At 41.7% G+C, this 16,367-nt stretch overlaps 1 protein-coding gene and 1 non-coding gene across 3 annotated transcripts in view; both read left to right on the plus strand.

Moving 5' to 3' along the window:
• RPL37 (ribosomal protein L37) overlaps positions 1–15,498 on the plus strand; it is a 350,006-nt gene extending 334,508 nt beyond the window's left edge. Inside the window, exons 1-4 of one of the 2 annotated variants that reach the window (XM_075740820.1) lie at positions 12,607–12,734; positions 13,487–13,622; positions 13,923–14,007; positions 15,386–15,498. In XM_075740820.1, coding sequence (XP_075596935.1) covers positions 12,732–12,734; positions 13,487–13,622; positions 13,923–14,007; positions 15,386–15,455 — 294 coding nt within the window. In that variant the 5' untranslated portion in view covers positions 12,607–12,731 and the 3' untranslated portion in view covers positions 15,456–15,498. Of the gene's footprint in view, positions 1–12,606; positions 12,735–13,486; positions 13,623–13,922; positions 14,008–15,385 lie in introns of those variants that run through there. The other variant, XM_075740821.1, reaches the window with a different exon arrangement.
• On the plus strand, positions 15,198–15,280 carry LOC142599623 (small nucleolar RNA SNORD72). The gene has a single exon (XR_012833201.1). It is a non-coding gene; the product is annotated as a small nucleolar RNA SNORD72 (small nucleolar RNA).
• Positions 15,499–16,367: the final 869 nt, after the last annotated feature.

Below are 16,367 nucleotides of genomic sequence, written 5' to 3' on the forward strand. Positions count from 1 at the left end.
TTGACTTTTTTCACTTTCCAGAGCTGATTCATTCCAGTAACACCAAGAAAATGCCACTGCTGGGAAAATTTCCATTACTTTGTCCTAGTGGAGCCTGGATGAAGCCCTCATGGAAAAGCAGCTCCCCTATCTGAAAATCCTTCATACACCACATCGCAGCTTCTCTATCTATTTTGAGCACAGTCCTCTGAAAACCACATGCTTCATGTCACAGAATCACTATATGGTGACTATTAAACCCTGCACTCTGTTGGCATGGTCAGCTTCCCTTCAGAAGATGCCTGGACTGTGGGTCACATTATTCCATCCATGTGAGGGATGCTTATGTCCACTGCTCAGAAGTCACAACCCCAGAGCCAATTTAGCTAAGCCAGAGCCCGTCTTTCAGACTTTTCATGTTTAGTAACTATGAAGCTCTTTGATAGTGTAATTCTTACTCTTTCATCACTTCTGTACATATTTTACTGCTTTTGATCAAAATCCTCATGCTCCTATTAAGTTTTATGACCAATTTGTGCAATATCATCAGCGGTCATTTGGCTATGTAAGAAATGATTAAAACTGAGTTAAGCCCTTTAAAATCTGGCCCAGAATATGGGAACACTGAAGAATATTTTATTTCTCCAGACATATATCCTGATCTTGCAGTTAGCTGTTTTAATGGCTTAGATAGCTATTTCACTTTCTGTAAGTACATCATTAGCTATAATAACCCTCAAGATAAAGATATACTGTAATTTTCTCACAAACAAAACATACAAATAAACATAAAAGAGGAAAAATACAACAAGCAAAGAAAGTATGTGTGATGTCGGGTGTATCTGCTCTTAATTAATGGGGAATAAAATCATTGACAATAACAGATATCATATTGAAATGAGTTTATATTGAAGGAATGTCTTCGTGCAAGAAGCATTTCAGCAAGACAAAAATGTTGCTTTGGCAGATGCTGTATGATTGTCCTTTTAGCACACATTTTCAGGTACCTCAGCCTAAAGACTTCACCTTTCATTTGGAAGTGGGATCCTACTTTTTTATTGATCCTGGCTTCAGCAGTAACAAAAGCAGAGACTGAACCAACAAGGTGCAAAACAGAGGCAGGTTAAAGCTGGACTTGTGTGGCTCCTAGGACTGCAAGTCCACAGGTTCTGTGGCACTTCACTGGTTTGCAGAAGATGGATGTTCAGTCTCCTCTACAACAGTGGGACTCTGAAAGGTTGATTCTTCTTTCATTTCAGAAGGGTACTTACAGTAACTTTTTTCTACTTAGCATTTAGGCTCTGGACCATTTAGATAGTTTCCTACTTTTGTGTGTTATTGATACTTAAGACTACGTGGATTTGCATGGTAATCTACTTACACTGCAATTTTGTGACAAGGGACGATGCTGCACCTAGCACAGCCCCAGTCTGACTGATACGCATTTCTACAATAACACAAATTGTAATAAAAGGCCTGATTGAGGGACCTCCCCAGTTACTTCACCTGACTGCATGGTAGTCAGGGACAGAATGTAACTTACAGAGAAGATGGGGCTAACTTTCCCTTACTGTTAGCAAAAATGGCAACAATCTACTAACCATTTTGCAGTCAAAAATGTGTTTTATCATAGCAACTTTAAGTTCTTGATAAACATCTCTACTGTCTATTCAGAAATAAACTGTCTTTAGGCTTAAGAATGAAGTTTTAGGGGAATAAAAGAGGAGTAGTTTGAGAGACACAAAGGGTTAGCCATAAGGCAAGGCATTTCTTGTCTTGCACCAAATGGTAATTCTAGCACAAGAATGATTAATGCAATGCTTCACTTGCTGGGCTAATGATGTCCTGCCTGGTCTGGAGACAGCATGAAATGGTATTGTCTGTATGCTACTTCACACTAAGGTCAGCCAGAATATAATTATATCAGCGATATTTCCCTGTAGACCTTTTATAGAATTGATGCTAAGGTTACTCAATAGTTTACCAAGCTTTAAATAGTCTTGTGTCTTCATTGTCCAAGTTCATTATGTATTATGGCCCTAAAGACAGTCTGTGCTCTGTGACTGCTGCAAATGCCAAGGATCCAGTGACAACTGAGTGGAGAAAGAACATCTTGTCATTATGGTTTTAAATTGTGAAATTGACTTGGAGACTTTTTGGATTTCTTTCTGTTTGCTAATGCCATCCTGCTTTTTTTTTTTTTAAAGAATTTTAATTGCCTGTTTTGCTTTTAATGTATTTGTCACGTTTCAAGGATTAATGACAATGCCTTGGGATGTCTCTCTATAAAATATGTCAAATAGCATTAATGTTGTCCTAACTGTAATGCAAATGATTCTCTCATGGGACTTCACAGAAGGATATTACCTTAGATAACGAAATCCATATGCTGCAGAAAGTAAGCCAAACAAACAAGGGCTGTGAGAGTTCTGGTTTGAATGAACTGGGTTGGAAGAGAAGAGCTCATGTTATTATAATTGAAAATTCAGAGATCTAGTAGTATCTAGGTAATAAGTCAGACTTGTCTAGAGCATAGACATTTCATCCTGTGTGCACACACAGATCAGCACTGGGCAAACAAATAACTACTGTTCTTTAGAGTTAGGTTCTGATCTTAGGACACAAAACATGGTGAGCAAATTTAGGAGCTTGAAACTGCCCCAAATGGTGAGTTACTATTCTGTTTTTTCCACATCTTTTCCTGCTTTCACTTCCAATGCCCACTATGTGTTCCTTCCCCACATCTAGTGCTGGCTTTGGCACACTTCAGTCCTCTCTGTGCGCCAGTTTAATTTATCTCAACAACAAAATAAATCCAGCAAAAAAATCTGAGTGGTTTTGTGCTGTTTTAATGAGTGAGATCATCTCCCACGAAGATCTGGTGGGCAACAGGCCCAGGGAGAGGGTAAAAACGTACCGCCACAGAGAGAGAGAGGGGGAAAAGAGGTGGGAAGTGTGAGAGGAGGCAGGGCAGGAGGACAGCCTTCTGCCTGCAGATGCAGCCAGCCACTGCATCTGCTCAGTCCAATGAGCACCACCTTGCACAACCTTCTTCTGCTCAACCTAGACTAGCAGATATGGACCACCCCACGCACCGCTCACTACTTCACAGGACTTCCCTGGACAGGATGGTAGCATCCAAATTGACCATCCTATCTAGTTATCGATGGTCCAGACAGGCTAGATTTAGGTGTTTATTGAGGTTGAATATTTATTTTTCATTTCTACCATTACTGATACTTGCCTCCCTGAGACATCCCACTTTCAGGCTGAAAAAACCTGCTAAGGTTCAGACCACCTGTCTTTGGAGATGACTGCAACCAAAGCATGGACAGTAAATGTGAGTGAGATTTTCAATGGCCTTCATCGCTGAGGGTTGGAAGCAGGCTTAGGTCCACCCTGAGTCCTTCTCAACCCAAAAATCATGCCCACGTTGCTCAAAGGGGTCAGGGCTTCTGCACAAGCTCTCCTGAGAGCTCACCTGCCAGCTGTGTGTGGAAGCAGAGGTACTGTGTCTGCAACAGATCTGTATGCTCTCACATGCTTGCCCAGCAACAGAGAGGCTCACACACACATAAAATAGGTGAATTTAATGAACCAGAGAGCTGGTCTCATAATTTTAGCACTTTAAATAAGCTAGCACAGAAAGAGTCACATGAAACAGGCTAAAGTGGAAGTATTATTGCATTTGTCTTAATAGTGTCACCAAACTACACATAGTAGGGGTGTATCAGAGGTTAAATCACATGGAGGATTGCAGATCCTGTTCCAAGCAACTGAGCCTCAGAGCCAAAGTCAATTTTTCACAAGTATCCAATAATTTAAGATTTTGTTGATTTTTTTCTTGTATTTTTCTACATCATTTAACTATGAGTTTAATTCAAACAGTTTAATAAATTCATAAGCAGCTTTGTATGAGTGCCTGAGACCTCAGTATCTCAAGGTGATTATCCAGAAGGTCTCGTTTAGCCTCATGTCTTGGTGCTTTTCAAAATATCATCTCTTTCTGATTGTTCTTTGCAGAATGAATAGAATGTCAAACATCAGCCATTAGCAACCTTGCCCATGCTTTTATATTTCTGGTTCTTTCTGAATCAGTGGTGTATGCATGTTATATATTTTAGAACTATTATTGTAACTAGTTGGAAAGCTAAAATGCTTCAAACAGCAAACTCTGAACAAAAATCTTTCATCAAAATCCATCAGTGTACCTCTGAAAATTTACAAGAATCCTGAAATTAAAACCTAAAAAATGTTTTTCAATAAATGGAACAAAGATTCCTCTCCTATAAAGGAGAGTTAGAGAAGAAAATGAAGGCAGGACTTCAAAGAAACAGATCTTATTAGGATATCTTTTTGAACTACAACATTTTAGGACCATCTGAAATTCATTAAAATCTTGTCAGCTTACTCAAGAAGTCAGTAATTAACCCTAACTGCTACTGTGAAGCTTTCTGAAATGAGCTTTTGGAGATACCTTCCAGCTGGAACCAAAGTTCAACAAATAAAGTAAGTTTTTGCAAACTTCCATAGAGGCAACAGAGATGCACAGCACTGCGCAGAAATAGAAATGACATAGCGTTGACTTACACCCTCCCCGATTCTGGGCTGGCTATGCATACAACAACCATCACACTGCAATAAATGAAAACATATACTAGTAATAAAAAAGGGCTGATACAGTTTCAGGGATTCACCTGAGCTCCAGAGGAATTTAGGTGTGCTCAACATTTGTTATGTCTTCTACAACAAGCTTATAAACTCTTAAAATGGGCGTTCTGTCCTGTTGTGAGTTATTCTGGCTTCCATCTGTACTTGCAGTTCAGGTCAAAGGAGCAGCACTGAAGCACAGGGTCGAAGTACTCCCTTTATATATATGTTTTTTTGGGGTTTTTTTCTGGCATAGATGAATACATATCTCCTTCTGAGATTAATGAGGTACTTTTTGTTATCTCCAGAAATAAAACTCTCGGACAATTTCTGCCTATCAAGCCATGCAATTACCAGTACATACCAATTTTGATTAGTATGAAAAAAGTTGATTTGGAGTTGTCTAAATTGGATTTTTTTTTTTTTTCTGGTAGTGGAGACCATATCACTAAATATCTCTGAAGTAATCTGTATTTCTGGAGATGGCACTTGTTCTTAATTAGCCTCTAAACACATCCCACTCTGTGCTTACTTGGTTGAAATACCATCATGAGAGTGATTAAAAGTACGGTGTTTCTAATATGGGTGGAGGTTCTGTAGAACAAGTAATAGCTAGGAAAAAGTATTCAGCAAATAGCAATGTCCAGACATCTTAGAGCTAGCAGATAGCTTTGAGATTTTTATAAATGACAAAAAAAGAGATACAAATACCGATCTTTCCAAGGAAAGAATGTAAAATGTAAGGCTTGTGATAGCAAAGGACAAGAAAGCCTCCTGTTTCCTCCTTTGTGTAGGCTCATGGCATGAGAGGTATACACCTCTGCCCATTTATTGGTAACTATACACTGTGTCTTCTGAGGCAGTAACGAAGCCAAGACTGGGAAATACTGCCATGTACAAAATGCATCAGCCATGACAAAGGTACCTTGAGAAAGGCTGGTGGTCGGTTTTGACTGAAGTCAGTAACAGACTTGTAAAATGGTTGAGAGACTCAGCAGAAAAAGTCAATTACCAATATTGTTGCTTGGAGGATTACCACATTTTCTTCTGCTGTTAAAATACAGTAAGACAGAATAAGTAGGCTTGGACTTGTCACAGTTTTGTGACCTTTTAACAGTGTAACATTTTTCCCTTCCCAAGCAACCACTTTTTAGGCTACATCTCTCCCTAACATATGTTCAAGCACAACTGAAAACCATTTTTAATTTACAGCAATTAGTTAACAACTACTAATTAATAAGATAAACCACATCTAAAATCCTAAGTACTGGCATGTTCTCCACCATCACCGTAAGTGCTGGTAAAGCTGAGTCTGCCCTGCTCCATCCAAAGGCAAGCCTTTCAGAGACAGAAAGGTGCTGAGGTGCAGCTCCAATCATAATAATGGCAGCTGCTTGACCGGACATTTTGGAAAACCTCTCTGCACACCTGCTGCCTCGGCAGGCAGACCAGTAAAGCATCTCCCCGTGCCCTGCCTGCTGGTGCATGTGCTAGTCCAGTCTAGGTCTTGTGGCCACGGGATCATGAGCTCCGCATCGTGACCAGAGAAGAAAAAAGTTCAAAAAGCTCCATTTCTTTCCCATGTCCTCTTGGCACACGCTAATAAGGCCAGGCAATGTTTTGTCCTATATTTTTGTTAAAGTGAAGTAGTATGAGAGGGAAAATGTGCATAGATGTTAGGGGAATTTGCTGATGGACACAATATGCCTCAGTTCCAGTAAATGGAAAACTGAAAATGCCTGATACAGGGAAAACATATTCCAGAATAAACAGAAGATAACATTTGTAACTGCAGAGTTGAGCTGACCTTTCTTAGCAAAGCATTGTACTTAGGGAAGGTTCTCAGCTGGTGAATATAATAAAATGCAACAGTGGTTTTGATGAAGGAAAGCAAACTTATTTTACCTGGGTAAACAGGCTTTATCTTCAATAAATATAGAACTTGCATTTGTCCTCTTCGTTTCACTGCAAAGTCTTTTTTTCTTACAGTTTGTGTCTCACATCCAAATATTAAAGGCAAACCCCACAAATCCATACAGGGTAAAGACTGCTGTACAAGTGGTGTTTTTTTTCTACTTTAAAGTGAGCTTATATTTTTATTTTGAAAGAAGGGACAGAGTGACCAGTGAAAGCAGTAGCAGTCTCTGAGCAAGAGAAAGGTAAATTCTTTAGGATGCCTGAAGTGAGATGTGAGATAAAGTAAATAAATAACAAATAATACAGAAGGCTTATTTTACTGTTTTCAGATTAAATGAGTGCCCCAGTTTTCACCAATGTTTTCTTCTCTGACCTATGTATTTTTCCCCTGAATGTTAGATGTAAAGAAAAACTTGAAATGTATAAACTGTAAATATTTGTGAGAAGTAAATACATATTTCTGAAAGAAAATCAGACACCTTATATTCACAGCTTTGTATTTATTCACGCTCTTGGATACTTCTAATTGCAACATAGATGAAAAATTTGAAAATGCACTGCACCACGTACATGCTGTACCGGTGCTTTTAGCACTAACTGGTGCCAAACCTGGATGGGTCTTGTAAAACTGAATTACCGGGTAAACTTTGGAGACAGGAGGCACTGTAAGGCATCCATGTGCATTTCTTCAGCTACCCAGAAGAATTCTGGGAGGAGAACAACATCAAGTCATGTTCTGAGGAATGGCTGGTGAAATCATTCACATATGCACTTGAAGCATAGCTGAGTAACACGTGGAGGGAATGTGACGGCAGAGATACAGGCAAGCATGTAATTCCACATAAAAAGTGAGAAAACTGAGAAAGCAAGATAGCCAACTGTTTGAATCTAACCTTAAGATGGCTTCCTTTCCTGAGCATTTCTTTTGTTCAATAATAAATGTTTTGGGTTTAATGTGCTTTAGAATAATGCTGAAAATGTAAGTGTCCTACGTTACCCTGGGGAAGGACAGACTTTTAAAGCACAGGCCTGTCAGTGCAAAGCAAGTTTGTAAGGTGGAGGCCATAGCATTTATTTGGCCAAACACCATGATGGGAAAAACAGGTAACATTTGAAAGCAGAATTTCTGAAGATCTGACCTTTTATTCCAAGCATAAAATTGGTCAAATGTGTTTGTCTAAGAATATGACAGCAAGGGAGATGAGAGATGGGTCTTTATACAAGAGGCTCCTATTTATAAAGTCACAGCATCACAGAAATATGGCTGGGAGGAACCTCAGAAGATCATCCAGCCTATTTGCCTCGCCACTACAAAATCCACTACACCCAAGCCATTTCAGATAAACATTTGCCCAGTCTCATCTCAAAAGCTCCAGAACCATCTAAAGGAAAATTTAGTCCAGTGCTTTGCAGTGGACTTGTACAAAAATTTTCCTAATGACTAACTAAAATATTTTCTGCTGCAATGTAAGGGGAACGTAGTTAGAAGCTGGGCCTGGAATGCAAAGCAGGCTACAATTTTGAACTGTGGTGGCTCAAATGCTTTTTGTGCATCTCCAGTGAAAATTTTGTCCTAGGCTTGTTTGTGCATGAATAATGCAACAAAAGTTTAAGACAACAGCATCAAACAAAACAAGATTAATGTATGTTGTTTTTTATCAAAATAATACTAAAAAGACAATATTTAGTTGTTATACAACTGAGAAGAAAATGGCTGTCACCTTGTAAAGGAACCTGTGGCTTTCTCCCGTGCACCCCTTCTGGTGCTCAGCCCAAACTGGCAGGCAACCACCTCTGCAAGCTTGAGGCTAGGCAGTGAAAGCCCCTCTGAGACTCACTGCTTTGGTGCAACAATGCACTATAACCTTGTAATGTATCTAAGTGTAAGCATTGAAAAAAAAAAAAAAAAAAAGGACATTTTAAAATTCCCTAAGAGACTGTTGCGTTGTCTGACAGGTATGTCCCAGGGTTGTAGGTACCTCTGCTGTACAGAGGTATGCTGGCCCTGCTCCTCTAGCTGGATGGAACGACAAAGAAAGATTTTAGTGGGGTTTCTGGTGGGGAAGGACCATTGATTTTTTCTACAAGGAAGGACCATTGATTTCAGTGTGCCACACGTGAGGTCATATTTTGTGGTGTTTTTTATGGTAAAGAAGACTCTGAATGCATGGAAAGAGCACATAGCTGTGATAAAGGGGCTCTTCCCTTCCTGTTCAGGACTCACTACGGGAAGCAACAGTATGAAATGTATTTTATACATCCTGTATAAGCTTTGTTATACAAAGGGGTTTTGTAATTTTTTTAATTATTTCCACTATATTTTAACAAGCAATTTCATAAGTTAGTGACAGCTGTTTAATTTTCTGCTACCCATTTTCATTTCAAACAAATAGAAAGGCTTTTGTATTATAATCATTATTTTCTTAGCAGGATGCAAGAGCCTTTTTCATAAGCATTGATGTTTGCTCATATTTTCTGTTATTGGCATAGAGATTTAAGAACTGTACAGATAATATTGTTTTCAATTTATTAACCTAATTTACTGCTACTGTTTAGAGAGGTTTTACTGAGTTATTTAGAAGAAAAGGTTTAGTTGAACTATACTGTCATCTTGTGGTGATCAATGTTCCTGGTTCAAATGCACACATGAACGTTTTCAAACTGAAGAATCTGGATACCATACAAATAAAGTTAGGTTTCCTTTGGCTGCTTGGTAACACATATTCAGTATGGTGTGTTCCCCACTAATTCCAACCGAGCTGTTTACTTCTGCAAATGAAGACAATACCCAGAAGCAAAGGCATATAAACTGACCCTCATGAAAATGCTGCCCTTAATTCCTCAGTTCTCCTGCAGCCTTCCCGAGACATTGTTACCTAGGTCAAAGTGGTCAATATCCAAGAGGATACTGAAAAGCATTCCTGTGATCTAAAAGATCACACTTAGACTTCAGTTTGTCTGAAGATAATTGGTATAAATTATCTCTGAAGAGATATATCTCTGATATATATCTCTGAAAATAATTGGTATAAAGCACCAACGAGCTTCTAGTACATATAAAGCTTGAATCTTCACTATTTCTATCCCTGGAAGTCATCCCTGCTTGTGCAAAGGATGCACAAATAAGTGATGCCATATGATGACATTAGACAGAAATTGCTTGGATATCAGTCTTGCATTTGCGCCGCACAAGTCATTCCAGCAGTGCTCAAGTTTCCTAGAACCAGCACAACTGCTCTATGAAGGAGCAAATCCCACCAGTCACATCAGGGACGGTAGGGCTGTACTGCACCCTGGTGACAGTGTGATGTAGTAGCACGACACCAAACCTATGCAAAACAAGTGCCATTGAGATTATTTGGTGCTCATTCTGACCTTCCTCTCTGCTGCCTAGCAAGTGGGTGATTCACCAGGGCAGAGCAAGGAGGTCAGGAAGATCTGTGGGCCTTACACGGGATCAGCTTGAGGCAGAGGGGCTTGTACCCCAGAGGGATGGAAGAAAAACCAGATGGGAGCATCCAGCATTGCATTTTGTTTCAGTTCTTCAACCCCAACCAGATCAGACAGGCTACAGAACACGGTGCTAGGGGATACAGGAAGGGGTTCACCTCCACAGTGTTCAGTAAACCCTGATGTAGATGCTTAACAGGATCAGTGTTTGCTGGCACGACAAAGAGTTTCTCCTATCACTGGAGCTCCCTGGCTGGAACAAAAATGCTGTGTGGAAGCTGTGATGAGACGCTGGCTCCAGTGACAGACTGCTGTTTCCTACATCAAAAAGACAGCCCTGAAATCCAGATGTGTCACCTTCTAAATTTTGGACTACTTCCTATGCATCAAAGAAGAAGGGTGAGTTAGTCAGTGCTGAATTTAGGACAGTGCCATTCAGCAGGTGCCAGTACATGAGTCTGCAGGTTCTGAGCAGGCTGGAGTTCAGTACGGGCGGTGAACTCCATCCTCACCCATGGCCTGCACGAAGGCCAAGAGCTTCTGGGAGGTACTGGGTCAGCCACAACTCCACCCATTCCCTGCTCTAAAAGTATCCAGTGCTCCTGAATACTAAAGACAACTGCATGACTATACCAAAAATCTTCTCTAACAAGTTTGAAGACATGTAAATGAACAAGATTATTTTTATCCCACAAAGGACAAGAATAATTCCTCTGGCAGTATATCCTTGCAGGCAGCCAAACCAACACACTTCCTTTGGAGGCTGTTGCTATGGCATCTGTCCAATGTCTTCACAGCATCTTCCAGATTTCTGAGATCTAACGAGAAAGAAAGAGGAAAGGAGGCACTAGTTAAAAGACACAGAGCAAGGTTGCTGGGAGAAATATGACCCAGTCCAGACTGTAGGATGTATTCATACTGCTTGAGTTAATTAGGATTTTTTTTTTTTCCCCTGTATGGCATTTCATCCATAGGACATTGAGTTTTCTCTTTTCATTCTTTGGCAAGGAAGACATAACTGCCATAAAAATACTTTCATTAAGTCAGTCAGGGCAAAATACATTTTACCTAACTTCATCCACCTATGTGCCTAGCCTAAGGGGGTTGTCTAGGGTCCTGTTAGAATTAATGGAAGGAGAAGGTTTCTCCCAAGGATGATTTTTCCAGCCTACTTCAGACACCTAAGATGGAATGATCTACCCTTTATCTCTCTCCTTTCACTACAACGGGACCATGGATGGACTAAGTGCCTGGATTTTCAGGTGAAGTAAAATGAATGTGACCAAAGACCTCTGCCTTAGGTGTTATTCTGGTGATACAAATTGCCAATCAAAATGAAAGAGCTGAGTGGACAGCCCGGGCCACACCCTTGTGTGTCTGGAAACAATGCAGCTATGGTCAAAATGGCTTTTTGCCCCATCCCTCAATTAGCAGAGGTCAAAAGCTTCCCAGCACATGAATTAGTGCCAAAGGGATTCAGCAAGAGGCCATGCTCAGGAAACAAATGAGGATAAATTAACATTGAGACAACTGTACAAGGCTGCTTTGTCCAGGAGTGAAAATGCAGCAGACACAGCTCCACTGCTCTGGGATTATGCCATGGGATGACCCCTTTTTCTGGATAATAAGCTCCATGTTACAGGCGTTCAACTGTCCACATGTTCATTGTGGGAGGGTTCCTCACAGTTTGCTGGCGTGTGGCAGGCCCAGACAGCTGTACTTTGGAGTAACTGCATTTTTGGTCAGTGAACCCAAAGCAGAAGGAGATCGATCTAGCCTGCCAGATAAATACATACTTTTACCAAGACCTGTTAAGACAAGGTTATATAATTCTACAATCAAGGATAAATAAACTGCTTTTATCATCAATTTCTGGTTTTGTTTGAGACGACAAGGTGTTGAACCAGTGGTAAGACAAATTTCTTCAATTTCTCTTTGTATGTTACTCTCTCCAAATTAGCGCTTGTAAGATAAAATTGTATATAGGTTGTGAGTCTACTGAAGATGCATGGTAGGCTGGCATGTAAGAATTTAAATGGTGCATCTGAATAAAAACCTATTTGGCATCAACGATGTCCATTGTGATGCTTTTGACTGCCGGCAGACGGCCAGGTGGTGGGGAGGGTCCGGGGGGACAGTGACAAGCAGAGAGCACAGGAGGACCTGCCTATTTTAAAAGTATGTATTACAGCCAAGAGTACCCTGTCCCTGAATTTCATTCATTAAAACAATTTTCACTGAAGGTGTAAGTAGGGCCAAGGCTTGACTGTGTAGCCTGAAGCAGAGCTGTAGGCACCTCTGAATGCAGAGAAGCAGCATTAAAATGATGTGCCAGTACGGCACCTTAGGTGCACTGAACGTTTCATTTACCAGGCAGAGACACACTTACACACAGATACCCCTCAGCCGTTATTGCCAGGAGCAGCCGGACCGCGGCCTAGGACACACTGCGACACCCACGCACCAGTTTTGGGGCGCTGCCACCAGGGACAACCGAGCTTTCAGGGCCCGGGCCCCTGAGGGTCTCACCCGGGACACAGGCCGGCCTGTCCTAGCAGGCCGGGCCTGGCGGGAAGGGGCCACGGCACGGAGGGCGGCTCAGGCACCGCTCGGGCACCGCTAGGCCGCAGCCGGGCGGGCGGGACCGGACGCTGCCGTCGCGCCCCGGAAGCGCTTCTCGGGCGTAGCGGAAGCGGGGCGGGGTTCGGCCTCTTTGGTGCTGGCGGCCGGGGAAGATGGTGAGCTCCGCGGCGCGGGCGTGGGGTATCCACTGGTATCCGTCGGCATCCGCCGCCCCGCGGGGTCCGGCGGGGCAGCCGGCCTCGTCTGGGACGCGGGGCGGCCCTGCGCTCTGCTGCGGCCGGGATCGGCGGCGGGACGACGCTACAGGGCGGCCGCAGTGGGGCCGAGGCCTGGGCCTGGGCCTGGGCCTGGCGGGGAGGCCGCTGCTGAGCTGGGTGGGGTCGCGGGGAGCCCCGCTCGTTCCGGGCGGGGAGCCCGTGGTGGGGTGCGGGGCCGTGTTCCCGTCGGATGCCTCTGGGGTCTCCTTCGGGATGTGCGCCGTGCTTGCTGCGGTTCGGCCGGCGCCCTCCCCGTGGCTGAGGCAACAGTGCGGATAACGTAGCAAGAGAGGCTTTGGTCGCCAAAGCTCTTGTGGTGAGTGTGCGGCTCATCTGCGCAAAGCAATCACCTTTCTTCAGGAAAGAGCAGTTCAGTATTTATCAGTGCGGAGCTTGGTGGGGAGGAGAAGAGAGCCGGAGATAATCGCTCGGTGCCTTCGTTTTATTTCAGCTCGTGGCAGCGGGAGGCATAAGGAAATGATTTCTAAAAATGGAGGCTACCCGTAGGCGAAACTGTTTCAGAGTTCAGCGTGCCTCTGACATGTTTATTGGACTTTGTGGATTTTTAGAGGGGCTTATTCTTCTTTAGTTACGTAACTTGCAAGTGCTAGTGATATTTTTAACGTGCCATGTCTTGAAATGCTTTTCAGACGAAGGGTACATCGTCATTTGGTAAGCGACGAAATAAGACACACACCTTGTGTCGCCGATGTGGGTCCAAGGCATACCATCTGCAGAAATCTACCTGTGGGAAATGTGGGTACCCTGCTAAGCGTAAGAGAAAGTGTAAGTAATAGACTTATAACTGACTTGAGTTTAAAATCTGTGCTTCTTTGTTTTCTTCAGTAGTCTGACTTTTGTTCCAACCAAGGTGAAATACTGTGTCATCTTGCAGTGCTTGGAGCTTTTTTCAAATTACTGCGTATTTAGCTATATTTTAACTAACATGCAGTATTACTACATAGAAACTGACTTAATTTATAATGATTTCTTTTTCTTCTGTCAGATTGAATAATTGTGCTATATAAATGCAATCTGCAATTGTTTATGTGGTACAGATGAGTAACAGTAACTTGTATGTTTTAGATAACTGGAGTGCAAAAGCTAAAAGACGCAACACCACTGGTACTGGTCGCATGAGGCACCTGAAAAAGGTCTACCGTCGATTCAGGTATAACATTTTATTACAAACCAGTGTGGTGAATCCCGCATAGATATCACTTAATTATAAAATTCATCATTCAAAGTTAACATTTTTATTTATCTAGTATACTTTTATGTATTTTGTGTGATATGGTCTTCTTAAAGAAGAAGTCTTTAAGATATAAAGTCTTCTTAAAGAAGACCATATCATTAAATAAATGATACTTTATATAACTGGCTGTGTATTCTTTTCAGGATAACAAAACTCACTCACTGGTAGTACATAGGGTGTATAACAAACTCTGATGTTTCTATTACGTGTACGTAGTACAGAACATAGAGGTTATGGTAGTAAGTGCCCACGTTTTAAAAGATATGGTTTGTGTAGTATTACCTCTATTTGTGGGTCAATTAAATTGCCAGTTGCACTGAAGTGTGCATTTTTCTAAGAGACAAGTCTTGAAATGCATTCCAATCCCCTTCTGCCCACAAAAAAGAATTCAGGACTGGAATAACTTCAGTAGCCACTCTTAGTTGGAGTTCAGTTAGCAGTAAGTACTTAAAACATCAGATTCTCAGTTACAGGTTTCTAAAACTTGTTACAGAGCTTTGAATTGTAAGGTAATGGTGGGGACAGTGTACTGTTAGAATCTTTTAAGAAATTTTGTATGACCTCCATGTTACAAAATTGAGCTCTGTAGCTTCTGGCCTAATAGACAAGAAAGATGGATGAAAAATACAAAGTGATTCAAGAGTCTTGTCGTAAAAATGCAAATTGGATTTAATAGTGAAAAGTAGGAGTCTTTTAAATCCCACACCTGGGTAGTTGAGATCCAGTGATCTGTTCTGGTGAGCAGAGTCTTTCCCAGCAGCAGTCACAAAATGCTTTGCAGTGTGCAGCTGTAGCCTGCTTTCCACTGGCTGCTGCTGAAGTAGGAATGTCATCTCCAAAAGCAAGCTTGGGGCCAACTCTTCTTTTGTCATGCCTGTCTTAATCTCTGGTTGGAGGAATAGAGGATTTCTGTAAGAAACTGACTTGTCCTTCACAAGTGTGAAATCTTTTGCTGAGTTGCTTAGTAGGTACCTAAAGCAAGGCGTTCCTTCAGCAGGTGTGCTGAGCAGTCCTGCAGGGTTCACTCAGTTTCTGAAATCTTCCTGTTTGAAGAAGTCAAATCTACTTTAGCAGAAGAGAGTGAAAACCATACTGTGTATTCCAAACATTTGTTAACAAGATGTTTCTTACTAAAAATGTCTGAACTTACGAACTCCATAGTGATTTCAGTGCATTACTGAGACAAGCTGAAAAAAAAAAGCTGGTGAACTTGATCTGTAAAATTACGTGTTAGAAAATAACCTGGAGCAGGAATAATCCTTTCAAAAATTGGTAACTGTATTTCTTCTTGTAGGAATGGATTCCGTGAGGGAACCACACCGAAGCCCAAGAGAGCAGCTGTTGCAGCCTCCAGTTCATCATAAAGACTCATCTATTTGTTAAAATAAAATGGTCTTCTCCAGAAAATCTGTTGCCTTTTATATGTGTTTTGCTTCCATGAAATGCAGAAAGTACATACGTTTGCACACAATTTTTTGATGGTATACATTGAAGTGAGTTATTAAAAACAATCCTTTAATTGACTCTTTATTTGATAGCACGTCTGCCTTGAAAAGGACCATTATCTCTGCTGAACTTAAAAAGAGGCTAGTATGTGTTACTCAAAAGAACTTACCTGCAAGGGAAATGGGATATTGGCACTGTGGACTTGACCTGCTTGCCTCTGAGCTTCATTGTGCCCTGACATGGAGAATCACAATTTATGTCAAAGATAGTAACTTGCTGGGGGCCAGTAGTTAAAGAGGGATTCCCAGTCTTTGCCTTTTTTCACTATTCTGCTGCGCTGAAAGGCCTGCAAAAGCATTGCTTAATTCAGTGGGTTGTAGCTTCCTGGGCAAAAAAACTCCCAAGGGCAGAACATGCACACTGCCGGACAAAGGGATTGGAGATGTGCTCTAGTTGGGCAGAAGTTGCCCAAAGAGTCCAGGGAGGCCAGTGTGGAACAGTGGCACATGAAAAGGTCTGAGTTAAATATGCCAGGTGTAAACAATAAATGGTAGGTAGTATGATACGTAAGTAAGGCACTTGGGGGTACGTAGGAATTAGAGATCAATGGCTGATGAATTTGTACCCTACATGGTGTGTTACTGGGCTACTTGGCTGGCTTTCAAACTCGGCTTCAAAGAAGTGATTGTAAGATGCTGTGTAGGAAGTTTGGGGAACTGCAGCAATCACTACAAAGGTTTAGAGGATTTTCAGATGCCTTGAAGAGAAAATACTAAAAAAACAAAAATGTGATGCTTTAAGCTTCTGAGGCTCTTTCTGTGATTCCTTTG

Source organism: Balearica regulorum, chromosome Z (genome assembly GCF_011004875.1).
Source record: "Balearica regulorum gibbericeps isolate bBalReg1 chromosome Z, bBalReg1.pri, whole genome shotgun sequence".
NCBI classification, from domain to species: domain Eukaryota; kingdom Metazoa; phylum Chordata; class Aves; order Gruiformes; family Gruidae; genus Balearica; species Balearica regulorum.